At 44.6% G+C, this 27,191-nt stretch overlaps 1 protein-coding gene across 3 annotated transcripts in view; it reads left to right on the top strand.

Annotated features, from left to right (window-relative positions):
* The window catches only part of LOC135507809 (catenin alpha-2), a 679,445-nt gene that overhangs the window by 599,424 nt on the left and 52,830 nt on the right, over nucleotides 1-27,191 (top strand). For all 3 annotated transcript variants that reach the window (XM_064927473.1, XM_064927474.1, XM_064927475.1), the window contains exons 10-13: nucleotides 7,453-7,545; nucleotides 10,888-11,044; nucleotides 12,834-13,034; nucleotides 26,837-26,988. In XM_064927473.1, coding sequence (XP_064783545.1) covers nucleotides 7,453-7,545; nucleotides 10,888-11,044; nucleotides 12,834-13,034; nucleotides 26,837-26,988 — 603 coding nt within the window. The remainder of the gene's footprint in view (nucleotides 1-7,452; nucleotides 7,546-10,887; nucleotides 11,045-12,833; nucleotides 13,035-26,836; nucleotides 26,989-27,191) is intronic.

Consider the following 27,191-nt stretch of genomic DNA (forward strand, 5'->3'; position numbering starts at 1 on the left):
GGCCATGATTGGGAGTCGCATAGGGCGGCGCACAATTGGCCCAGCGTCGTGTGGGTTTGGCCGGGGTAGGCCATCATTGTAAATAGGAATTTGTTCTTAACTGACTTGCCAAGTCAAGTAAAGGTTACACACACCACACTGACCAAAAAGTTATTTTGTTGGCATTTATGTATGTCCCCATTACCAGTAAAACATAATCAAAACCTATTTCTTTTACTTACTTGCGGTGCTGTTTTGTTGTTTATTTGTTCAGTCGTTTCATTTTCAACCAGGATTTCATCATACACGTCAAGCAGTGAAGTTTCAGCTCTGTCTGTCCGTGGCCTCTCTTCCTCTGTGCTCACTGTCACTGTGTCCGTTTCCATCCTGTCCATCTGTTTTTGTAACATTTCACGTAAACCCTGTTTCTTGTCTGCATCGAAGTAGCGGTCCTTGTGCAGTACATAGCATCGAGCATGGTGGCGAGCAGGCGTTTCAGTGCCGTGACAGAGGGTATCACATCTGCTGCAGGCACAGTTGATGAGCTTATTTCTCCAGTCAGTTGTTTGAATGGAGGTAGCTAGTGTGTTTCCAAGTTTCAAACATGTTCTCAAATGCAATTGAAAAGGTAGCAGCGGTAGCACAACCAGCACATTCATGAGCATGCAATATGACTTTCCTCAGTACAAAATCCTCGACGACCCACTGTGCCGTCAGACTCAGCATGCTCATGGGGCTGACTTTGCTGGTCCAAATGTCAGTCGTGAAGCTAATAGCAGTGACGCAATTACTGTGTAACTCCGGTAGGGCAACATCTGAAAAATAGCGCACTTGGCAGTGTGTACCGGTGCTCAGCTAGTTTGCGAAAGCCAACAACACCCACGACAGAGAACGGTTGATTGTCAAGGGCAATTAATTCCATTATCTTGGCGTTAATGGGTTTCGCCTTTGTCTTGCTGAAATTTCTTACTCTTTCAAATGACTGCTCGACTTGTTGACTGCTCGATCCACACAGCAGACATTGTGGGCTAAGTTAGGAATGATGTGTTGCATGTGTAACGCTACACTTCATGTAGTGTCATTACGTCATGCACGTCAGCTTTGACATCGGTTTTGCACATCGGCCCGATGTCTAGTTTAACGCCGGTGTGCAAAACCGATGTCAACGCTGACGTGCATGACATAATGACACTACATAAAGTGTAGCGTGTGTCAAAGCTGACGTGCATGACGGGAACATCTGGGTCATCATCATCTTCAATGTGAGGATCTAGGCAGCCATGCAGGTTCGAGTTCATTGTGTAGCACTGCATTTGCAATTATGACAATTCAGCATCTTGGTTGAAAGCACAATGTGTTTCTGAGAGACTGGAAACGACTCCATACACCAAACATGCACTCCACTACACCTCTGGTACGGATATGAGCTTGGTTGTACTGTTGTTGCTCAGATCCTATTGCATGAAGATAGGGGGTGAACAAGAAGTTGGTATGTGCATACCCACTGTCACCGAGTATGATTCCACTCTGTTGTCCTCCTTCAAGCTGAGCATATGAAGAGGAGTTTTGGATAATCCTTGAGTCATGAGTTGCACCTTCCCGACGTGCAACAATGTTGGAGAACTGCAAATTGGGAGTGCACACACTTTGTACATTTATTGAGAACCAGTTTTTATGATTCCTGTACTCCTCAACATCTGCTGTAGAGGGACACTTGATGGGAATATGACATCCATCTATACAGCCAATGACTCCAGGCAAGTTCCCATATTCAGATAACTCTACCTTGCAGTTGGCTTGGGCAGCAGCATCAGGGAACTTGATGCAATTGTCTTTCATTTCAGACTTTGTGGATTATTCTGCATACAGTCGAGTAATTTAGATCACACAAATCTCCTGTTTCACGGTGGAAGGTTCCAGATGCCAAAAACCTCAAGGTGATCAGTACTTGTAGGAAAGGAGGGATGGGCCTTTCCCTAAATCAAATCAAATAACATTTTATTGGTCACAGACACATGGTTAGCAGATGTTATTGCTTGATGAAAGCCTAGGCTCAAGCAAACAAATGTCAGCGGCATTTTCTTTGTACATACGGAAACGGTCACAGAAATTGATTTGATCAAAATCAGTGGGTTGCTCCAGGTCTATACTGTCCTTTTGTCAGGCCTTGGTGGTGATCTTTGATCATCATTGAAATAGTCCAGGTAATCCAGTTTCTCTCATTGCCAAGTTCAACCTGGGATCCAACATCCATTCATCTGATGTTAATCTTGTCTCTGGCCAGGTTTAATTTAAGACTTCTCTTAGATCTAGATTAAATCTAATCATCCTTCTGGAAATCTGACTTTTTAAATCTACACTAAGGGAAGTCTGAGACTATTTTTAACCATGTCTGAGAAATGCCATTTCAGTTAATCCAGTTTAAAAGTGCAATTTAGTCTAGGATTAGGTTTAATCCGTGTCCACAAAACCGCCCCAATAAATTATATGGACTCTCCGTGACATAAGAGGGGTTGACATGATTTTTGAATGAGTATCCCTTCCTCTGTCCCCCATACATACATCATCTGTAATGTCCCCCTGTCAAGTTTTCGAAAGCTTCATAAGGAAGGGCAGTGATTGGTAGATGCGTAACAATAACAAATCAGACATTGAATATATCTTTAAGCATTGTCGAGTTAACAATTATGCTTTGATGATGTATACTATAAACCACCTAGAAACATCAAAGATAAAGTCGTCCTTCTGAACTGATGAGCTGCAGGACAGGAAAAAACTGCTTAAGAATGTCACCATGAGGCCATTAGTTATTTTAAAACAGCTACAATGTTGTTGATCCTGAGGATGGATCAATGCGTACAGTGTGCCTCCAGTACAGTGTGTGTGTGTGACATGCGTACGTAGGGTGCGCCTCCAGTAAAGTGTGTGTGTGTGTATGTGTGTGTGTGACATGCGTACAGTGTGCCTCCAGTACAGTGTGTGTGTGTGTGACATGCGTACGTAGGGTGCGCCTCCAGTACAGTGTGTGTGTGTGTGTGTGTGTATGTGTGTGTGACATGCGTACGGTGCGCCTCCAGTACAGTGTGTGTGTGTGTGTGTGTGTGTGACATGCGTACGGTGCGCCTCCAGTACAGTGTTACGGTGCGCCTCCAGTACAGTGTGTGTGTGTGTGTGTGTGTGTGTGTGTGTGTGTGTGTGTGTGTGTGTGTGTGTGTGTGTGTGTGTGTGTGTGTGTGTGTGTGTGTGTGTGTGTGTGACATGCGTACGGTGCGCCTCCAGTGCAGTGCGTGCGTGTGTGTGTGTGTGTGTGTGTGTGTGTGTGTGTGTGACATGCGTACGGTGCGCCTCCAGTACAGTGTGTGTGTGTGACATGCGTACGGTGTGCCTCCAGTGCAGTGTGTGTGTGTGTGTGACATGCGTACGGTGCGCCTCCAGTACAGTGTGTGTGTGTGTGTGTGTGTGTGTGTGTGTGTGTGTGTGTGTGTGTGTGTGTGTGTGTGTGTGTGCCTGTGACATGCGTACGGTGCGCCTCCAGTGCAGTGTGTGTGTGTGACATGCGTATGGTGCGCCTCCAGTGCAGTGTGTGTGTGTGTGTGTGTGTGTGTCTGTGACATGCGTACGGTGCGCCTCCAGTGCAGTGTGTGTGTGTGTGTGTGTGTGTGAGACATGTGTACAGTGTGCCTCCAGTGCAGTGTGTGTGTGTGTGTGTGTGTGTGTGTGTGTGTGTGTGTGTGTGTGTGTGTGTGTGTGTGTGTGTGTGTGTGTGTGTGTGTGTGTGTGTGTGTGACATGCGTATGGTGCGCCTCAGTGCAGTGTGTGTGTGTGTGTGTGTGTGTGTGTGTGTGTGTGTGTGTGTGTGTGTGTGTGACATGCGTATGGTGCGCCTCCAGTGCAGTGTGTGTGTGTGTGTGTGTGTGTGTGTGTGTGTGTGTGTGTGTGTGTGTGTGTGTGTGTGTGTGTGTGTGACATGCGTACGGTGCGCCTCCAGTGAAGTGTGTGTGTGTGTGTGTGACATGCGTACGGTGCGCCTCCAAACTCAAACTCCCAACGTAGTGGATTGACTGTCTTTAATTGGTCTGTTTAAAATATACAGTGCCTTGCGAAAGTATTCGGCCCCCTTGAAAAATTGGACGTGCAAAATTATTCAGCCCCTTTACTTTCAGTGCAGCAAACTCTCTCCAGAAGTTCAGTGAGGATCTCTGAATGATTCAATGTTGACCTAAATGACTAATGATGATAAATACAATCCACCTGTGTGTAATCAAGTCTCCGTATAAATGCACCTGCACTGTGATAGTCTCAGAGGTCCGTTAAAAGCGCAGAGAGCATCATGAAGAACAAGAAACACACCAGGCAGGTCCGAGATACTGTTGTGAAGAGGTTTAAAGCAGGATTTGGATACAAAAAGATTTCCCAAGCTTTAAACATCCTAAGGAGCACTGTGCAAGCGATAATATTGAAATGGAATGAGTATCAGACCACTGCAAATCTACCAAGACCTGGCCGTCCCTCTAAACTTTCAGCTCATACAAGGAGAAGACTGATCAGAGATGCAGCCAAGAGGCCCATGATCACTCTGGATGAACTGCAGAGATCTACAGCTGAGGTGGGAGACTCTGTCCATAGGACAACAATCAGTCGTATATTGCACAAATCTGGCATTTATGGAAGAGTGGCAAGAAGAAAGCCATTTCTTAAAGATATCCATAAAAAGTGTTGTTTAAAGTTTGCCACAAGCCACCTGGGAGACACACCAAACATGTGGAAGAAGGTGCTCTGGTCAGATGAAACCAAAATTGAACTTTTTGGCAACAATGCAAACCGTTATGTTTGGCGTAAAAGCAACACAGCTCATCACCCTGAACACACCATCTCCACCTTCAAACATGGTGGTGGCAGCATCATGGTTTGGGCCTGCTTTTCTTCAGCAGGGACAGGGAAGATGGTTAAAATTGATGGGAAGATGGATGGAGCCAAATACAGGACCATTCTGGAAGAAAACCTAATGGAGTCTGTAAAAGACCTGAGACTGGGACGGAGATTTGTCTTCCAACAAGACAATGATCCAAAACATGAAGCAAAATCTACAATGGAATGGTTCAAAAATAAACTTATCCAGGTGTTAGAATGGCCAAGTCAATGTCCAGACCTGAATCCAATCGAGAATCTGTGGAAAGAACTGAAAACTGCTGTTCACAAATGCTCTCCATCCAACCTCACTGAGCTCGAGCTGTTTTGCAAGGAGGAATGGGAAAAAAAATTCAGTCTCTCGATGTGCAAAACTGATAGAGACATACCCCAAGCGACTTACAGCTGTAATCGCAGCAAAAGGTGGCGCTACAAATTATTAACTTAAGGGGGCTGAATAATTTTGCACGTCCAATTCTTCAGTTTTTGATTTGTTAAAAAAGTTTGAAATATCCAATAAATGTCGTTCCACTTCATGATTGTGTCCCACTTGTTGTTGATTCTTCACAAAAAAATACAGTTTTATATCTTTATGTTTGAAGCCTGAAATGTGGCAAAAGGTCGCAAAGTTCAAGGGGGCCGAATACTTTCGCAAGGCACTGTATATATTATTGTAAGCTGGGCAAATATCGCTAGTGGAGACATTGGGAATCCACAGCAGGGGGAATGACAGAGAGTAGGCCTACCTAGTTGTTGGAAAGAGCGAGAGAATGAATTAATGAATGTCTGCTTGTAGGCACGATAGAGAGACACAGGAAAGAGAGGGATATTACCGCTAACACGTGTCGGGAAGTGAAGGTAGAAGAGAGAGACTACCTTTAGTTTTAAGAGCGAGAGAGCGCACCTCTGTACATATGCAGGCGTAAATTAAACCGAAGAGGTGTTCCATCAGAAAGGCCACCTGGCATCCTAATTGTACGAGGAAGCGCCTTTTTGCACCAATAAGCCGGGCTAATGATTTAAGCACACTCAGGCTTTCCGGTAATGAACCTCAAGGCACTCTGAGTATTTTACCACTAGTGACTGAGACTCTTTACGTACATGACACTGCCACCTTACAGGTGCCCATTTAGGCTTATCCATTTGGTTCTGATAGAAGATTTGGTTCCATTGTATAAAGTCCTCGGCAATATGGCCGCCGCTCTTTTGCCAATTAACGCAGAGTTCTCCATGTACCCTTCCGACATTTCCGGGTAATTATGTTTTGTAAAGCAGCCATTGGATTAATTTAGTACAGTCTCTCACCCTGCCACCGTCTTAACTGCAGTGCTGCTAGAGCAGAGTAGAAGTAGAAACAAACCTGCTCGACCTGTTCTTTCTATTGCCCAATCTCTCTCTCTCTCTCTTATTATTTTTCACTTTTTTCTTTCTTTCTCCATCTTTCTCAGAAAAATATACCCTTGAGAAAAGTCCATTGGAAAATGAACATGTATAGTCCTTACACTCTTAGAGAAAAGGTACCTAATAGCAGTCCCTACAGAAGAACCCTTTTTGGTTCTAGGTACAAGCCTTTTTGGTTCCATGTTGAGCCCTCTGTGGAAAGGGTACTACATGGAACCCAAAAGGGTTCTATTTGGAACCAAAAGGGTTCTTCAAAGGGTTCTCCAATGAGGACAGCCTGAAGAACCCTTTTAGGTTCTGGACAGCACCTTTCATTCTAAGAGCGTATGCGATCTGAATAATAATTGATTCCAGAAATGACGGAGAGAGGGAGAGAGAGAGAGAAGGAGAAAAGGGTGGTAGAGGAGTGGAGAGCGGCGGAGGGGGTTTGCCACTCACAAGGATTCATTTAGTACAGTCTCCTCACCCTGCCACCATCTAAACAGCAGTGCTGTCAGCACAGTAGGACAGAAGAAAGCTGGTCTTTCTATGCCCCAATCTCTCTCTTTCTTTTTCTCAGTTCCTTTATGTCTCCCTCTTTCTCAGAAAAATATGCCCCTGAGATAGACTAGTGGAAAACTCCCATTATAGTCCATATGTGATGTAAATAATTCAAATATTTTTGGTAAATTATAGAGCAACGAAGAGAGGGATGGGGGGGGGGGAGACACACTCACCAGGTCTCAACACAGGGGAATAACAAATACCAATCAAACAGATGAGCAAGCCTAAACCCCGGTACGTATTTTGCCCCAACATTTCCTTGACTAGCCAAGCATTAAATCCCCTGCCGCCGGGAACAGATAGCTACAGACACGAGTTAAGGTTATGGCGGAGACAGCCTCCTTCAGGAGTCACTATCTGCACACATTACAAGAGGTAAAGCAGTGCGAGCGTTAGTGGGGGAAATTGTGCTGGGTTTCGGGTGAGCGCTAAACAGACCACCGCTCATGGTAATAACACGGGTACGTGCATCGTGGGAGAGAAAGAACATGATTTAAAAGCCTGTCGTCGTCGTCCTGAAAGACCCATTGAAGAACTTAGCCTCGTCTGACGTTTGTTACCGTCTAATGAACATGCCAAAAACAGCAGCTAAGTCTTTGTGTCCTCTCTCTCTTGTTACAGGTGGCTAACCTGGCCTGCTCCATCTCCAACAACGAGGAGGGTGTGAAGCTGGTGCGCATGGCCGCCACCCAGATCGACAGCCTCTGCCCACAGGTAGGCATCCCCTCACTGGGTGTCCTGGATCCTGTTTAGTAGAGAGGAAATACGCTTTTAAGAATGAGTGAAACGGGGTGGAGGGTGACCTACCTGAACCAATTGGTGTTTTGCCCCGTTGCAAAATGGGATTGTGACGGTACGCCCTACTGAACACGACCCTGGTATTAGCACCACCCGTTGGAGGTACCCGGCTCAGCTCTTTTACAATTTTAGAGTTTTTTTTTAAACACTCTGTATTATTTGTTTGCCATGCCATTGCATTGGGAAGTGCCATTGAATAGAGAGTAAGCATATGTTATTAAATATCTCTCTGAATCACTATACTCTAAAAGCAACATTTTAACAATGATTCAAGAAAACCCACACAGTAATGGTACATGGTGAGGAAGACAGAGTAGTACAACTATAGTACGCAACTTTGCCGGCAGGCAAGTTTGTTTGGGCACAGGCAGCGTCCTTCATCTTAGTACTGTGTGTGTCTGTGTGGGTAAAAATAATGTCCAATGGAACACACAGAGAGAGAGGGGGCAGAGGGAGAGAGGGCAGAGAGAGCGATTGGGAGGGAGAGAGAAAAAGAGAGGAGGAGAGAAAGAGGGAGCGCAGAGTGAGAGGATGAGAGAAAGGGAGAGCACAGAGTGAGAGGAGGAGAGAAAGGGGAAGCACAGAGTGAGAGGAGGAAAGAAAGGGTGAGCACAGAGTGAGAGGAGGAGAGAAAGGGGGGGCACAGAGTGAGTGGAGGAAAGAAAGGGGAGCACAGAGTGAGAGGAGGAAAGAAAGGGGGAGCACAGAGTGAGAGGAGGAGAGAAAGGGGGAGCACAGAGTGAGAGGAGGAAAGAAAGGGGAGCACAGAGAGAAAGAGGAGAGAGGGAAGGGTATAGGAGAGAGATACAGATGGAAGCTCTAGCCTCCCGGAGCGGGCTTCCTCTGGATGTCTAACAGAGGAGTAGGTGGCAATCGATACGTTGTTTCCAAGGTTAAGGTTCGGGGCATTTTCACAGGGGACCCTGCGCTCACTAATGGAAGTGAAGAAAGGAGAGGAAGGAGGGATTGAGGGAAGGGGCAGTTCTTAACATTCAAGGTGCTAGCCTCTCGAAGACTCACGCGGGGCCCGACATGCAGCCACATTGCACCCACCGAGACCCACTTTTTGATAAACTGACCTCCACTGAGTCAAGGCTAGCATTAGAAAACTTTGGAAGGGGATTCCAAGTTTTAAGTTGCCAGCTGTCGCTTTTCCTTGGCAACGGCTCAACATAGAGAAAGCGCAGAGGAATAGAGGATAAGTGACTCAAAGAAAGAAAAAAAGAAAGGTGGGGGCAAAATAGATAGTTGTTTTGACATTTTGAAAAAGCCCTGTCGAGGGCCAAGAGGCCGACACGTGAGCTTGAATGAAAAACGTGATACGAAAAAGAGTGTGGCGCGAGTTTTGTCCTTTTCTTTTAAGCAATCACATTATTCCCACGCACATGTAATAAGATGACTCAGGTGTGAGTGCTTTTTTGAATTTTGTGTTTTGACAGGAGGTCAGTTTGACAGGGGGTGTTATTAAAGACGAAAGAGAACAGGGAATAGAACAAAAAAAGGAGGGTTACGTAAGATGAGTGTGTGTGTAAGTTTAGTGTATTAGATGACTGGCTTTGCTTGATGCCAGGCATCATTAGTGGCTGTCAACCCCTGATCCCAGGTCAGACTCTTTTAGGCTAATTGAGCTAAAAGTAGAAACTGTAAAAGCAAATGGGTTCATTCACTTTTTTGTATTTATTTCAAACGTGTTTTTTCCTGATTCAAACAGATATTAAATGGTAGAAAGATGCATGGAACATAGTGGGAAGGCCGGTGGGTCCAGGATTCAATTCCACACAGGCAGGGATTGCATATGTGCTTTTTTGACCTTGTTTTCCAAGCTTAAACAAGCTAATGGACTTCTTTTTTTTAACGTTCTGGATGAATTGATAGCGCCATACGTATGTAGAAAACAAGACAAAACTTTTGTTAAAAATGTAAACTATCAGGGCCTCCTGAGTGGCACAGCGGTCTAAGGCACTGCATCACCGTACCAGAGGCGTTACGACAGACCCAGGTTCATTCCCGGGCTGCGCCACAACCGGCTGTGGCCAGGAGTCCCATGGGAATGGCGCACAATTGGTCCAGTGTTGTCTGGGTTAGGGGAGGGTTTGGATGAGGGGGCTTTACTTGGTCCTTTGGGCCGGGTGCCTGCAGGGGTCTCAGTGATGGGACAAGATCAAAATTGGCGAGACATTTCTTTTCAAGAAGGTGGTGGGGGACGTTGTGGTTGTCTCGCCTAGCTACTTTAAGATGAATGCACTTGTGAGTCGCTCTGGATAAGAGCGTCTGCTAAATGACTTAAGTATAAAAAAATAAAAAAATACAATCTTATTTGGTTTAGTCAGTCATACATGCCTACTGTAGTAATGGCACCCTGTCTATTGCTTTACCACTCGTTGTTGAATAAACATGAATATATGAATGGGATATTATCCATGTAATGGACACTTGCAGGGCTGGAACATTGTCTATCTGTTAGATCATTAGTTCTCATTCCTGGGATTAACAACGGTTTGTCTCCTACGAAGACGTCCAGTTCTCCAAACGATCCTGCTGTTCAATCTGCTGGAAATGTACCCAGAGAACAACCCCCCCCCCCCCGTCACCCATTACAAAATGACATCTTGACAAAACGACAAACATAACCAAAGCGTGGATTGCTGTCTTACCTAGTCTGTAGACTATAGACTGCACAATGGGTAATGGCGGTCATGTCATTTTCAATGTGGGTGTACTGTCCCTTTAATGTGCTTAAGGACACCGACTGCAGAAAGGGAAGTCCACTGTGCTATAGCCTACTGTACCGCGGATGTGGTCCATTTCACATCCTCCACTCTATCTAGCGGGTGTACCGAGGCTCGTGCAAGGCTTCTTACTGACTTAATTACTCTAATGTGTATAGCAAGGGCGTTAATCGTCAAAGTACAGTCCTGGTCGTGGCCTCGAGCTAGTCGTATTTCCTTAGGAGGCACTTCAGTCTTTTAATCTAGGTAAAGGCTTTGAAGTCAGGAGTCTTGGAGAGTTACAAGGTCATAATCCAGCCCAGCAATAACATACCTGATTCCACTTGACATGGTCTTCAGTCTGGAAAGGAGAACGGTTATAGGATTGTCTTCATTAGACATGTTAGTGCTGGGCTAGAGTAAAACCCTGCACGGCCTGTACTGTATGCACTCCAGGACTGGATTTGGAGATCCCCTTAATTGTGATGGTCCTACACACACACACACACACACACACCTTTTCTCTCAACCTTCACTCTCTACCACCCAGGTGATCAACGCGGCCCTCACCCTGGCTGCACGGCCCCAGAGCAAGGTTGCCCAGGACAACATGGACGTGTTCAAGGACCAATGGGAGAAGCAGGTGCGCATCCTCACCGAGGCCGTCGACGATATCACTTCTGTGGATGACTTCCTGTCCGTGTCAGGTATGGAATTAGAAAAGATTAGAAAATACTGTACAATGTTGTACACTGTTAAAAGGAAGTGCTTTTTAACGCTAAAACTAGTTGCAACTGAGCCGCCACCAAATAGAGGAGGCTGGTGGGAGGATCTATAGGAGGATGGGCAGATTGTAATGGCTGGAATGGAATAAATGGAACGGTGTCACACATATGGAAACCACGTTTGATTCTGTTCCAATAATTCCCTTCCAGCCATTCCAATTAGCTGTCCTCCTATAGCTTCTGCCACCAGCCTCCACTGCAACCAACATATAGTCTCTCGGATTCTAACTGTTTATTGTATAATAGTTCTTGACACTCAGCACTCGTCCTCTGAGACGCTTGATACATACAGCCCGAGATGATAAAGTAGAATATGTGTGTTTGTACCGTGTATAGGTAAGTGCAGTGTGTTTCCACCATTTATCCGACATGGTTTCTGCTCCCATTTAGAGAAAGGAAAAAGCTTTCTTGTCGATACCGGCACGGCTTCTAATGATGATGACTGTGATCTAATTGAATACAGATTACCATGATTATTAAGTGATTTAGTCATTAGGAGATACAACGGTTGAACACAATATTCTCTGCTTTTACAGGATTTAAGCTTTGTAGGCCATAATGGGTAAGGGGCTATTGACGCAGTTCCAGGACAAAAATGTGCTTTCCCAGGGAAGTTGACGGTTGTTTAGGGATCATTCCAAATGGCACCGAATTCCCTATATACAGTAGTGCACTACTTTTGGCCATGTGGGGGAGGCGGGGGTTGGGGGGACAACACCCTCACGGCGGACGACCTTGATGGGGTCACCCACTCACTATGTTACTTTGACGGCGCATGTTAATAATGCTACAGTAGTCTGGGTAACAGAGGCGACGAATACAGGTTCCTGGTTCAAAATGACTCACTTTCAACAGAGGGGAATACACATACACACACATGCTGACACACACATACAGTATGCTGATGCACACACACACACACACACAGATGCGAGCACGTACACACACGTGAGCATACACGTTCACACACGCAGTACAGGTCACCGTTATGGTAACATTGTTTCCCAAACCCGGTCCTCACGACCAACATGGGGTGCTTGTTTTGTTTTTGCCTTAATAATCAACCAATCATACAGCTTTGGTTATTTGAATCAGTTGTGTCGTGTTTGGGCAAAAGCTGCACCCATTGGGGTCCTGATGACTGAGTTTGGGAAACTCTGCAGTGGAGTCTTCACCTCATTCTGCAACTGTCTATATTGTCGTCCACAAGGACTCTTGTCAATGAAAGGGTTATTTATTTTATTTATTTTACTAGGCAAGTCAGTTAAGAACAAATTCTTATTTTCAATGACGGCCTAGGAACAGTGGGTTAACTGCCTGTTCAGGGGCGGAACGACAGATTTTGTACCTTGTCAGCTCGGGGATTTGAACTTGCAACCTTTCGGTTACTAGTCCAATGCTCTAACCACTAGACTACACTGCCAACCCATGAATGATTGTGCAATGAAATCTGGACTTTCTCTCTTTTTTTATAATCAAACAGCAGTTGACCCTCAAATTACTAAGCTATCCCATCCATGAAGCATGTTTGTGCCTAATGAACACCAAACTGACCCCCCCCCCGCGCGCCTCTCGCTCTCTCTCTCTCTCCCACTCTCTTGCTTTCCTTCTCCTTTCGCTCTTTCTACTACTCCCTCTCTACCTCTACCTCCCTCTCTCTCCTTCTCTTTCTTTCTCTCTCTCCCTCCCTCCCTTTATCTCTACCCCACAGAAAACCACATTCTGGAGGACGTGAACAAGTGCGTGATTGCCCTGCAGGAAGGCGACGTGGACACCCTGGACCGCACGGCGGGCGCCATCAGGGGTCGGGCGGCCCGCGTCGTTCACATCATCAATGCGGAGATGGAGAACTATGAGCCAGGTGTTTACACCGAGCGCGTTCTGGAGTCTATCAAGCTGCTGTCTGAGACCGGTGAGTTGGTTCGTAGTGTACACACACACACACGCACGCATGCGCGTTGTACGTACGTATATGGCTCCTCTGTGGAGGAAGGAGAGGACCAACCTCCTCAGTGAATTTCATAAAAATAAAATTGTAAAATAATGATAATGTTTCCTTTTTCGATAAAACTATACTGAATATATTCACGTGACCAAATAATTGATTAAAACACACTGTTTTGCAATGAAGGTCTACAGTAGCCTCAACAGCACTCTGTAGGGTAGCACCATGGTGTAGACGGTAGGCAGGTATCTCCCGTCCTCCTCTTGGTACATTGACTTCAGTACAAATACCTAGGAGGCTCTTGATTCTCACCCACTTCCATAGGCTTGCACAGTAATTTTGACAATTTCCAGAGGATGTCCTCCAACCTACCAGAACTCTTGCAGCATGAACTGACATGTTGTCCACCCAATCAAAGGATCAGAGAATGAATGTGGTAGTGAAAGCATAAGCTACAGATAGCTAGCACTGCAGTGCATAAAATGTGGTGAGTAGTTGACTCAAAGAGAAAGACAATAGTTGAACAGTTTTCAATATGGAAGCAAATGAAATGGCGATAAAAACTCTTGTTTGCAACTGTTGGAATAATGATTACACCGTAGATAAACTAGATGCAGGCAAGAGTGTGCAAGGCGTTATTGAATGTGTCACTGCCTGTCCTTGTGTCCCTGTCTGTTATCAAAAAAATAAATTCTCGACTTGTGTTCACCTGCGTTGTAAAATGTCATTCATAGGCTAGGTTGTGGCAACCTCATGATGGGTATAGGGAAAATGTGAGTATCATGTAGTAGCCTAAACCTATCGAGGTTACATTGAACTTGGCGAATGGAATATGAATGACAGTCATCCAACATGCTGTAATAGAAATAAGGCCATGCTCATGATAAAAAAAGATATCAGCTTTAGGTAGGCTACTGAGCTTGTCTGATGCTTTAAGCACTGCGATTAAAAATGAAGACATACAAATTACTAAAGAGGGAGCCAGAGATCAATATAGCCTAACCAGAAGAAGAAGAAAAATTCTGGTCTTCGAAGATTCTGCCTTTAAGCTCCTGAAGTTGCCGATAATAGGCTACACCAGCGGTCGGCAGCCTTTTAAATTTGGAGTTCAAATATCGTACCATTTCAACTGATCTGCATGGCAGTTAAGATTTTCATATACACATTTTCATGGAACAGTTTCATTTAATTCATAATAAAGTCTTGTCGTGTGGTTAATCAAAAATTATATCTATATTAAAATTAAACAAATCTAAAAGTAACATCTATTGCCATTGCCAATCTGTAAAAATACCCTACATAAAGCCAACAAATAAAAACATTGCAGCCTGCAGGCAGAAAATATCCTGAGAAAAATAAACATCTTATAAATCACATTGGCTACGCATGGCCTGTCTGCAAGGAACTTGAAACAGTGTATCAACAATTAACTAGGTTTGGGCAAAGCTGGGTGCTAGCAAACTTGCAACATTGTATAAAATATTCTGTCCCTCAGTTTCCCACACCAGTGAACTCCAGACAGACAGACACAGCTATAGGCTATTTGTGCAAGTAATCAGGTAGGCCTTTTTTTTTACGATGTTTCCACCAGATCAGAGCATGACATTTATTCCCCCCTTTGATGCTGAGTTATTAGTGTAAGGGAGAGAGCTGGAAAGATTTTTCAAATAGGCTACGTTGAGGCACTATTGTCATTCTCAATTGATGTGAAAACAGACTTTGTTTACTTGCTGTTTGAGGCGAAGATAAAAATGACTTTGAGAAGCTCCACAGTGACGGTGAGTTAAGACAATCAGAAACAGCACCACATATCCAAACGGGCACATTTCTAAGCCTACATTTGCGTGCAAACCAGGGAGCCTAGGCCTACTTCTATGTGTAATTAGGTGCGTGTCCTTACTCGAGATTGACAGGAGTGCTCCAAACAAAAGACGATGAACAAATTGGAATGAAATAAACCAAAAGTTGTATAGCCTAGGTTGTGCCCTCTGCAAACGACGTGTCCACTCCCACAATGGCAGAGTGTAATAATAATATATTGAATGCATTAACAGAAATGATCGTAACCAAAAAAACATTGGAGATGAGTGTAAATGTACTACTGGTGATACTGGTGATACTGGTGTGCCATCCCCGTTGGCCTCCGCAATGGATTAGTCCACTCAGACAAGCGTGCGTCAGACAATGTGGCCACATTTTTTTTGAAGTATATTTGCCACTTCTCAACTAAAAAAATCTTGGTCGACCGACAACCTATCGACCAAACAATTGTCCAGTCGACTAAATGAGGTCAGCCCTATTGAAGAGGAATGAAAAAGGAACTAGTGGACACCATGGAAACATGGGATCTGACTGAGCCAAACTGTTTGATACAGTACTTCACACACATGAGGACTGATAAGTGGCCTACACTCACAGCTATAGATGTTTTGTGTCTAGTTGATTGGATTTGATGCCGTATAAATAATGTCAACATACAGCATATATCCTATATTCCATCCTCTTTATGTATTTTCCCTCAATCCATAGACATACGTTCTGCTGAAATGTAGGGAGGGGAGGAAGAGAGGGAGAGGATGGAGAGAAGGGAGAGGAGGATGGAGAGAAGGGAGAGGAGGATGGAAAGAAGGGAGAGGAGGATGGAAAGAAGGGAGAGGCGGATGGGGAGAGGGAGAGGATGGAGAGAAGGGAGAGGAGGAAGAGAGGGAGAGGATGGAGAGAAGGGAGAGGAGGATGGAGAGAAGGGAGAGGAGGATGGAAAGAAGGGAGAGGAGCATGGAAAGAAGGGAGAGGCGGATGGGGAGAGGGAGAGGATGGAGAGAAGGGAGAGGAGGAAGAGAGGGAGAGAAGGGAGAGGAGGATGGAGAGAAGGGAGAGGAGGATGGAGAGAAGGGAGAGGAGGATGGAAAGAAGGGAGAGGAGGATGAAGAGAGGGGAGAGGAGGATGGAGAGAGGGGAGAGGAGGACGGCGAAAGGGAGCGGATGGAGAGAAGGGAGAGGCGGATGGGGAGAAGGAGAGGATGGAGAGAGAATAATGGGGGGAGGACAATGAAGAGAGGGGAGAGGAGGATGGAGAGAGGGGGATGGATAAAGTTCACCAGGGATCAATAGAGGTGTTTTATGGTGCAGATCAGACGTGCATGGCAGCATTTAACAAACACCACCGCCACTAAAACACGAGGGGAGGAACAAGCAACAAAACAGCCCTCCGTCAAAGAGAAATATAGTTAGGACGAATAAGACCCCAGTCAAAGTCAGTTCCAACCTCCTTCCCCCTCGCCTTCTACATTTCAATTAGCAGCATCAATTGAGCATGCAACCGCAACTAGACCCCATGAAGGTTAATGTGCGACACATCTCCTCCTTTGACTGAGCTGGCGTTCGCTAACTAATGCTTGCTTTGAACAGTTCAAAACTCAACATTCCCATGCTTTTTTCTTTGCTCTTTTTTTCTCTTCCTTTAAAAAAAGGAGTGAGGCAGGCAGTTTATATTAATTTCACTGAAGGCAGGAGGGGGACAGGGGAAGAGTGGCTCCTACATGAGTGTGGTTTGACTCTCATTAGCCTGTAATAACCTCTGATAAGGGGAGAACACATCCTTATGAATTCATATCATTATTCATCCAGTCTTTTTTTAGGCAGCCCCCAAAGTGACTTTGTGGGGCGTTGTAGTACAGTATAGTATCTCCCAGACAGGTACTAATCCTGTTGGCCGGAGATGTGACCATGTACTCTTCACTGTACTGTACTGATTTACTTACTGTACTGTACTACTTTACTACTTTACTGTACTACTTTACTTACTGTACTACGTTCCTTACTGTACTATACCAATTTACTTTACTACTTTACTTACTGTACTACTTTACGTACTGTACTATACCACTTTACTGTACTACTTTACTTACTGTACTACTTTACTTACTGTACTGTACTACTTTACTGTAGTACTTTACTTACTGTACTACTTTACTTACTGTACTATACTACTTACTGTACTACTTTACTTACTGTACTACTTTGCTTACTGTACTATACTACTTTACTGTACTACTGTACTGTACTACTTTACTGTACTACTTTACTTACTGTACCAAACTACTTCACTGTACTACTTCACTTACTGTACTACTTTACTTACTATACTATTTTACTGTACTACTGTACTATACTACTTTACTTACTATACTACTTTACTGTCTACTTTACTTACTGTACTAAACTTCTTTACTGTACTACTTTACTTACTGTACTATACTTACTGTACTATACTTCTTTACTGTAGTACTTTACTTACCATACTACTTTACTGTACTACTTTACATACTGTACTACTTTACTTACTGCACTATACTACTTTACTGTACTACTTTACTATACTACTTTACTGTACTACTTTACTTACTATACTACTTTACTGTACTACTTTACTTACTATGCCACTTTACTGTACTACTTTACTTGCTGTACTATACTTACTGTACTATACTTCTTTACTGTACTACTTTACTTACTATACTACTTTACTGTACTACTTTACGTACTGTACTACTTTACTTACTGTACTATACTACTTTACTGTACTACTTTACTTACCATACTACTTTACTGTACTACTTTACTTACTGTACTACTTTACTACTTCACTTACTGTACTACTTTACCCTACCTCTTTACTTACTGTTCTACTTTACGGTACTGTACTACTTTACTTACTGTACTACTTTACTTACTGCACTATACTACTTTACTGTACTACTCTACTTAATGTACTGTACTACTTTACTTACTGTACTATACTACTTTACTGTACTACTTTACTTAGTGTACTTTACTGTACTACTTTACTTACTGTACTTGAATACAATGTCTTGTCTTATGGATCAGTAACCGTGATTCATCTATTTTTGCAAAAGCATCACAATGTGATGCTTGTACACTGATACAAGGCTTTACTGTGCAGTACTGTGCTGTAATGTACTGTTCTGTGGTGTAGTGTCAACAGGGACGATTCATTTGAACCTAGTCAACACCATAGAGTTAACTGAGAATTTATTGAAATTATAAGAATAAACCCTAATTGAAAATGATGGGCGTTTTCTCCCAATTCATAAACTCAGTTTCCAACTAAACTGAGTTGACATAGGTTGGTTGGTGTCAGTTCTAGCAACAGTTTCATAGTCATATTCAGAAAGTAGGCCCACGGGGATGGTTTCCCATTCACAGATTAATCCTAGTCCTGGATTTAAAAGTACTTTCAACTAGGCTTAGTTTTTGTCAGGAAGCCAGGTCATAGATTACTCTATTCTATGTGTGTAAACAACAGGGCTAGCCTAGCACAGCACATCTGGGCAGATGGCACCGTGTGTAACTTGTTTAATGCTTGTTTATGACTTATCGCCTCTGCGGCGAGAGGCACTCAAGTAATGCTGATGGTCTCTTTCATTATCCCGGCAGAGGGGAAATAACCAGAGCAGCAATGGATTTCCCACCCTGCTAAATGACTTGTAATGGGAAAGATGGAGGAGAGGAACGATGGCGGGATGGGGCTGCCAGGGTGAGGAAGGAGGAATGGGGTCAGGTTTGATACTCATCTCTAGGGGTGGACTAGCATCGTGCTACCACACTGATCTTGTGAGCTTGAATAGATAGTGAAACCTATTTTTATGTAACCTTGCAAGACCAGTGTGCTAGGACGAGGCTAGGGTTGGACCACAGGTAATAACTTCCGCCTACATCTATTTGTTTAATCTTATTTTTTGCCTTTTCTTCATATTTTTACTTCCAAGGCTAAGAATAAATCAAGTGTTGTCCTTGGATACCATTAAAAGTGCATAAGTGTGAGCATGCTAATTGAACAGTTTGCTACTCTGCAGTGTATCCTGATTTAATCAATCCAGGCATAGCATGTTGGAACAAACTTTTTGTGTTTATTTCCTGACTGCAAAAGATCCCACTCCCGGTCTGAAAGCATACAAGGAAATAGAACCCGCCACGTATGGAGTTGTCAAGCGTTGGGCCAGTAACCGAAGGCCGCAAGTTGGAATCCACGAGCCGGCAAGTTGAAAAAAAATCCCCCCGTTCTGCCCTTGAGCAAGGCAGTTAAACCCCAACAACAACTGCTCTCCAGGTGTCGTGACGTGGATGATCGATTAAGGCAGCCCCCCACACCTCTCTGATTCAGAAGGATTGGGTTAAATGTGGAAGACATATTTCGGTTGAATTCATTCAGTTGTGCAACTGACTTGGTATCCCACTTTCCCTGTTCCACTGCAACACCTGGAATGCATCCCAAATGGTACCGTTTTCCTATAAAGTGCATTACTTTCGACCAGAGCCCTATGTGCCATGGTCAAAAGTAGTTCACTATGAAGTGAATAGGGACGTAAGTCATTTGGGATGCAAGCCTACTGGAAGGCCCTGTCCACCTGACTGTACACATCCACTGCAGTGTGTGTCTTCAACATGGAGGAGACACGCTCACGGCAACAGACTAATCTCTACTTTAGGTGGCTCTGTGGCATGTTTTGGCCTGGGGCCTGCTCTGTCTGAGGCTACATTGGTGCCTCCTGAAAGCTGGCGGAGAGACAGTGAGACGTGGAGGTGGAGAGGGAACAAGAAAAACAGATGACATTTGGATGAGAGGAGAGGATGGAGTTGGTGGCGGAGAAGTGAACAGGTGGCTTCCTGGACTGCTGTTGCCTGTGTAAACTGCAGCCTGCACTCTGGGATGTACTGTAGGACTGCCATCAAGTTAGAGTGTCCTACAGAGAGGCCTGCCCAAGTGTGTGTGTGCTTAAGTGTATTTGTGTTTACCTGTGTGCCTATGCATCTCTGTGCACTCGTGCAAGCCTATTAGTGTGTGCTCAACCTCAACGCCAGATTCTGTCAACCCCCCCCCCCCCTTCCTCAACAACAAACACAGTCAGATTTATAGCTTGGGGTAGTACATGCAGTCTGTCTGGGCAAACACACAGTCCATTCCAGATAGTGTCCTGGACTCATGCACTTTTTATGGTGAATCTCCAAAGAACAATTTCCAGGCCTAGGCTTAATCTTGGTCCAGGAAGCCAGGCCATAGGTTCCTCTGTTCTGTTCTGTGTGTGTAAACAACAGGGCTAGCCTAGCACAGCTGGCCCCGATGGCACCGTGTGTGACTTGTTTAATGCTTGTTTGTGACTTATCGCCTCCGGCGGCGAGGGGCACTCGCGTAATGCTGATGGTCTCTTTCATTATCCCGGCAGAGGGGAAATAACCAGAGCAGCAATGGATTTCCCACCCTGCTAAATGACTTGTAATGGGAAAGATGGAGGAAACGAATGATGGCAGGATGGGGCTGCCAGGGTGAGGAAGGAGGAATGGGGTCAGGTTTGATACTCATCTCTAGGGGTGGACTAGCCTCGTGCTACCACACTGAGCTTGCAAAGATAGTGAAAGCTATTTTATATAACCTTGCAAGACCAGTGTGCTAGGACGAGGCTAGGGTTGGACCACAGGTAATACCTTCCGCCTCTATCCATTTGTTTACTCTTATGTTTAGCCTTTTCTTCTTCTTTTTACTTCCAAAGCTAAGAATAAATCAAGTTTCGTCCTTGGTTGACCCGGTATCCTTAAAATTGCATAAGTGTGAAGCATGCGAATTGGACAGTTTGCTACCCCGTGGTTATCGTGATTTTAGGGCGAGATTAAATCAGATCAAGGGTTAACCGGCAATAGCCGACACCCGCGTAGCTGATGTTTTGGCAGATGTTACTGCGTTGGAGCTGTCAAATCGGTAAGCAGCTCTTGATCATTGTCAGGAAGCCCACACCCGTCCCAGTTCAGAACGAGAAAGAACAAGAAAGTGTAGGCTACAAAATAATGGAGGTTTCGATCAGCCTCATCTATGTGTAGATCACATCTCACATTCTAGTGTTCAAACTTGTATACAAGACTGCATTGGATTTCATTTTAATGCGACTCCATGCAGCCAAAGGCAATGTCCGCTTAAGGTATAATGCCGGGAGCCACATTTGGATTTCCCAGCTCGAACGCAGTTCCACATCCGACACCGCGATAACAACCGCTTTGCGGATGCCGGATAAAGTGGTTCTGATTGAATTGAGCCCTTAATCAATCTGGGCTTAGCACGTTGGATCACACTATTCGTGTTAATTCCCTGATTTCAAAGGATCTCCCTCCCTGTCTAAAAGAATACAAGGAAATAAAAGCCACCACATGGAGTTGTCAAACTACTGACTGTTCCACTGCAACACCTGGAATGTGTCCAAAATGGCATCCTATTCCTATATAGTGCACTACTGTTAACCATGGGCCCTGGTCAAAAGGAGTAAACAAAAAGAAAATTGGGCACCGTTCGTGACAAAATCTTGCTGTAATTGGAAGGCCCTGTCCACCTGACTGCACATGTCCACTGCAGTGTGACAGCGCACACACACACACACACACACACACACACACACACACACACACACACATGCAAACACACATGCAAACACATATGGCAACAGACTAATCTCTACTTTAGGTGGCATTGTGGCATGTTTTGGCCTGGGGCCTGCTCTGTCAGAGGCTAAATTGGTGCCTCCTGAAATCTGGCGGAGAGACAGTGAGACGTGGAGGTGAAGGGGGGAAAAGAAAAACGGATATAAAATGGATGAGAGGAGAGCGAGAGGAGAGGAGAGGAGCCAGTGGAGGAGGACTGAACAGGTGGTGTCCTGGGCCAGTGTTGCACTTTGTGTAAACTAAAGCCAGGTGTGTGTGGTGTGTGTTTGTGTTTGTTGTAGGACTGCCAGCTAGTGTGTGTGTCCATCAGCTTCTGACCTGCCTGGCTGAGGTCCTCCAGAGAAGCCAGCCCAAGTCTAGGTGTGTCTGCGTGCATGTGCATATTCATGCTTGCCTGTGTGTCTCCATGCGTATGTGTTTGTGTGAGCTTTGTGCCTATGCATCTCTATGTGCTATTAGCATGTCATCGCCACTCAACGCTAGATGCTGTCACTCACCTCCCCTTTGACAGGTGTCAAATGGTCAAGCTGTCCAACCCGCTCTGCTTATTACAAGTGTCTCACTTTTGACCCCTGACACGTATTGGCCCGGTTAGATTTATAGTTTGGGATAGTACAGGCAGTCGGGCTGGGCACATACACATGTGCCGCCAATGTGCACAAACACACACACACACACACACACACACACACACACACACACACACACACACACACACACACACACACACACACACACACACACACACACACACACACACACACACACACAGAAAGACACAGATACACAACACACACACAGACGCACACACACATAGAAAGACACACACACACACACACAGAAAGACACTCACACGCACACAGAAAGACACAGACACACAACACACACACAAACACACACACACACACACATAGAAAGACACTCACACACAGGCAGACTGCACAACTCTATTAAGCTGAGCCATAGATTCCTGACAGACATTCTACTTCACACACACAGACCTGGGGATTGAGGCTTGCCCTTGAAGGAGGGGGTGTAAATCAATAGCCTCATAGGAAAGGGGTTATCTCTCTCTCTCTCTCTCTCTCTGTATTTCTCCTCTCTCTCTCCACCTGCATTTAAACTAATCTTCAGCCCCAGAATTGTATTTTTATTTTTCAACTTGATCATTAAGGTTTTTCCCAGAGAAGGTAGATTAAAAAGCTGATATATGGCCTAGTGTTGGGCCAATAACCGAAAGGTCGATGGTTCGAATCTCCGAGCCAACTAGGTGAAAAGTCTATCGATGTGCTCTTAACCAAGGCACTTAACCCTCATTTTTCCTGTAGTCGCCTTGGGTGATAGCGTCTGCTAAATTACTAAAATGTCATAAATTCCCTGGGGAAAACCAGGGAATTTATTGAAAGATCGCAACCCTAGTCATTACGCATGTTGCTGGAAATTGAATTTCCTCAAGGTTTGGTCATGCATGTCTACAATATGGGAGAGTAATTACTCACGCACACACACACACACACACACACACTAAAAGTCATGTCATAATGTATTGAATGGCAGATAGGCCTATGTCAGTTCTAGCACAGGTTACATTCTGTTTTCCAACCAAAAGCAACTGATGGAATGACATTACACAGGAGAGGACTGGAGAGTGTGATAGCTAAGTCAAGAATCTTGTCAGCTGTGCCAATTTACAGTACACCAGCTCCTAAATGGCCACCAAGTTGTATCACCCTGCCCAGGTGTTTCCCACACTACACAGACACAGTGTTTTGAAATGAGTCACTCTCTCTCTCTCTCTCCGTTGTTATGATGATGGAATGGGGGGTTTTCGATAGAGGGAAAGAGAGGAGAGAAAAGGAAAGAGGAGGGGTAGAAAGAAAGAGAGAGAGGAGGTGAGAAGCTTCTTCAGCAGCAGTGGGTGGGTGGTATCGAGTAAAAGCTGACTCGTGTATTGGAGTAGGAATCAGCAGTATAGGATGTACAGCGAGGCGAGACAGTTTAGCTGAGGTTGGGGCGAACTAGACCGCCCATAGAGAGACTTGTAGGAAGAAGTCTCAGCAGCAGCTAAATCAAAAAGGTGTGTGTGTGTGTGTGTGTGTGTGTGTGTGTGTGTGTGTGTGTGTGTGTGTGTGTGTGTGTGTGTGTGTGCATGTGTGTGTACTTGTATGCGTGCATGTTTCTGATGGAGAGAGAGAGCGGTGGGTGTGGGCTGGAGATACTTCCGGTCAGACTTGGCAATGCACTCGCTCACTCCATTTCCTCCCTCTGTTCCCTCCCTTCCAAGAGGCGAAAACACAAATCACAGTGACGGCTCCGGTTTGAAGGTTAATGGTGCGCTCTGCGATTTACTGCCGTTTTGTTTGTTTGTTGCGGAAGTGGGAAGTGTTTTTTGTTTTCCTATGAGGAGCCTATTATGTCACAATGCGAGCGGAGCTGTCCCTGTGTGATCTTAGGCCTCGAGGATGTCTTTGTTGGCTGCGTGGTGCCACAAAGAACTTTACCAAATATTTAAGCTTTCATTTCATTCATTGTACTTTCATGACTTCTCTCTTGATTATATAGTTGGGTTTAGGAAGAGGGAGAAACGTGGTCACGTCTAATTCCCTTTATCATTTCTCAACCGGAATGAGTGAAATTGCCCCATTACCATCAGCAACATTCCTCATTAAGCGTCTCGGAGAACATTTATTTAAAAACCCTAGACCTGCACAAAATTCCCAATAGACTATTTTACGCTTATCCAGTAAGTGGATTAAACTGAAATGTAAAAATAAACTAAAATAACTTGAGAGAAGAAAAATTAAAACAGTTTTTGGAGCACCTTTTATGTTTGTTGTGTAATAACCAGCCCCAGTGTTTTTTATACATACGTTTGTGTATTTTTTCTTATTTACCTTTCTGGCTTAAGCTTCTAATTGATTTTCGCCACTTCACGGTGCACAGAGAAGAGAGAGAGAGAGTAGAATTCCAATAATATCACACAGTGTGTTTGTCGGGGGATTCAGGGGCATATCCACTAGCACATTAAATCTTTGTTATTGTTGTCGTTTTTCTCCCCCTCCTCCATTAATTGTTTTCACCCTCCCTTCCAGCATTCTCATTAGACGTGCATTTTCTTCTTCTTCTTCTTCTTCTTCTTCTTCTTCTTCTTCTTCTTCTTCTTCTTCTTCTTCTTCTTCTTCTTCTTCTTCTTCTTCTTCTTCTTCTTCTTCTTCCTCTTCTTCCTCTTCTTCTTCTTCACCAGTGATCCGGAGCCCAAATTCAACCCCCTCTCCAATTCCATCCCTCTGATTGTATTTGTTTTATCATGCCTCTCTGAAATGTATTTCAACAGCCGCTCAGAGAATATTATGTCAGGTTTTTGGTATTGTCTTTATGCGTCAGAAGCTTTTTGCGAGTGCCTCTCGTCTTGTTGTACTGGCCCCCTTTTCTCCTCTGGAATGGGACGACGACTCAGTGTAGAGAGATAATGAGTACAAGCTGTAGACCGAGGTGCTTGCTGCTGAATCTGAAATTGTGAATGCGGCACGACATCCACACGGATCGGGTACTGTGTGTGTGTGTCTGCGTGCGTGTGATTTTGTGTGTGTGTGTGTGTGTGTGTGTGTGTGTGCTATGCGTGTGTCCCTGGTGTCCACTTGACAGTGAAAATGGGAACAGGCCGGCTCTAATCATGGCTCAATTCAATAACACAAGACTGGGTCAAACAAGGTCGTGTCAATCCACCTAAATATTGTTTTGTTCTCTCAGTTTGTTCTCTCAGTCAGGTAGTTTAACCGTAACCCATTGATTTAGCTGTTACTGCTCAAGCAGAACCACAGCATTAAAACAATTATTAAAGGCCCAGTGCAGTCAAAAACACGCTTTCCTATGAGGTTGGAAAAATACTGTTGAAATTGTGAAAATTATGATAATGGTCTTTTAGTGTAGGAGCTGTTTGAAAAGCCTGTTTTGGTGCGATTGGAGCTTTGGCCTGTTTGTTGACATCACCAAGTGGTAAATTAGTTAATAGACCAATAGGTAAGAGAGTTCCAAAACTTTATGCCAATAACAGCTAGTTTTCCGTTTTCCCCTCCCCACTCAGACCACTTCCAGACAGTCCTAGCAAAATTCTTGCTTGAGAAATTGCTCTTAGCTAAGAAGCTATTTTAGTTTATTTTTTTACCATTTTAATTCAAAACATCACAGTAAGGTACTGAATTGTTACCCAGAAAGTATTTGATATTGAGATAAAAATGGCTGCATTGGACCTTTAAACATTGCCTGCATCAGATCATCACGAGTCATCTGAAGATGATTATGTAGCTGTCCCATTCAACATGAATATATTTGGCACGGTTACCCTGGCGTTTACTCAAATTCAACACCCCTTCTGTGAACGCACAAAGAACATACAGATGCTCCGTTGGCAACGCTTGCCAAACTAATATTCCCGCTAAATGCCAGTCATTGTTTTTGTCGGAGTAAGCAACTTTCTGTTTTGCAGCCTTTTGTTTTGGCAATGAATTTTCAGCCTGTTAACTTGAGTGCCTGTCAACCATAGCTCGCGCCTTAGCATGCTAAAACTGACACACTAATAGGTGAATGGCTGCCAACCAAAGCTAGCACATTAGCAGCCTAGCACTCACGCAGTGATAGGCTGACAGACATCCGCCCCCCGGGTAGTGTAGCTAAGGTGAAACGGCTAATTGCCGTGCAAAGGGCGCTCGGGCGCCCCATCCCTGTGGTGCCAGATTTCTGGTGACATCTCGTCTTTTTTAGATTGACAGAGTCTGGGACCCCCGCTTCAGAAGATGTGTTTGACACGCAGAGTGTGTGTCCTTGGTTTGAGAATAGAACACACACACACGTTGTTTTACTTTGACACACACACACACAATTGTCTTTTGTGGTATTCCACCTCTCTCAAATCAATGTGCCCGTCCCCCAGGGGGAAAGAAACTTTTAAGGGATGTTTTTTTTTAAAATTTCTCTTATTTTTCACCTTTGTTTATCCTTATCTCTCTCATACACACACACACACACACACACACACACACACACACACACACACACACACACACACACACACACACACACACACACACACACACACACACACACACAGAGGAAGGCACACGGTGAAACATTCTAGTAGGACATGTTGCCTAAAATGTTTAAATAAATTAAGTGAGTGCACCTGAGTCAAGTAAGTTCTGGTCGCCATTCTCATTGTTCTTTATTTCTCTCCCTTTTCCTCCCTCTCTCTCTATCCCTTCTTCCAGTCATGCCCCGTTTCGCTGAACAAGTGGAGGTGGCCATTGAGGCGCTGAGCACAAACCCCCCACAGCCCTTCGAGGAGAACGAGTTCATCGACGCGTCCCGCCTGGTCTACGACGGCGTGCGTGACATACGGAAAGCCGTTCTTATGATCAGGGTATGTCCACTTCCTCATTTCCTCCTCTCACGCTTCTCAAAGCATGCTGGGAACAGACTCCGTACCAAATTACACCGGCTATTCCCATTATTAGGGCACTACTTTTGACCAGGGCCCATAAAAAGTTGTGCACTATATTGGAACATGGGTGCCATCTGAAGACACACTTATTCTCCCATTGACATCAATACAAGACCAAGTGT

Source organism: Oncorhynchus masou, chromosome 21 (assembly GCF_036934945.1).
Source record: "Oncorhynchus masou masou isolate Uvic2021 chromosome 21, UVic_Omas_1.1, whole genome shotgun sequence".
Lineage (NCBI taxonomy): Eukaryota > Metazoa > Chordata > Actinopteri > Salmoniformes > Salmonidae > Oncorhynchus > Oncorhynchus masou.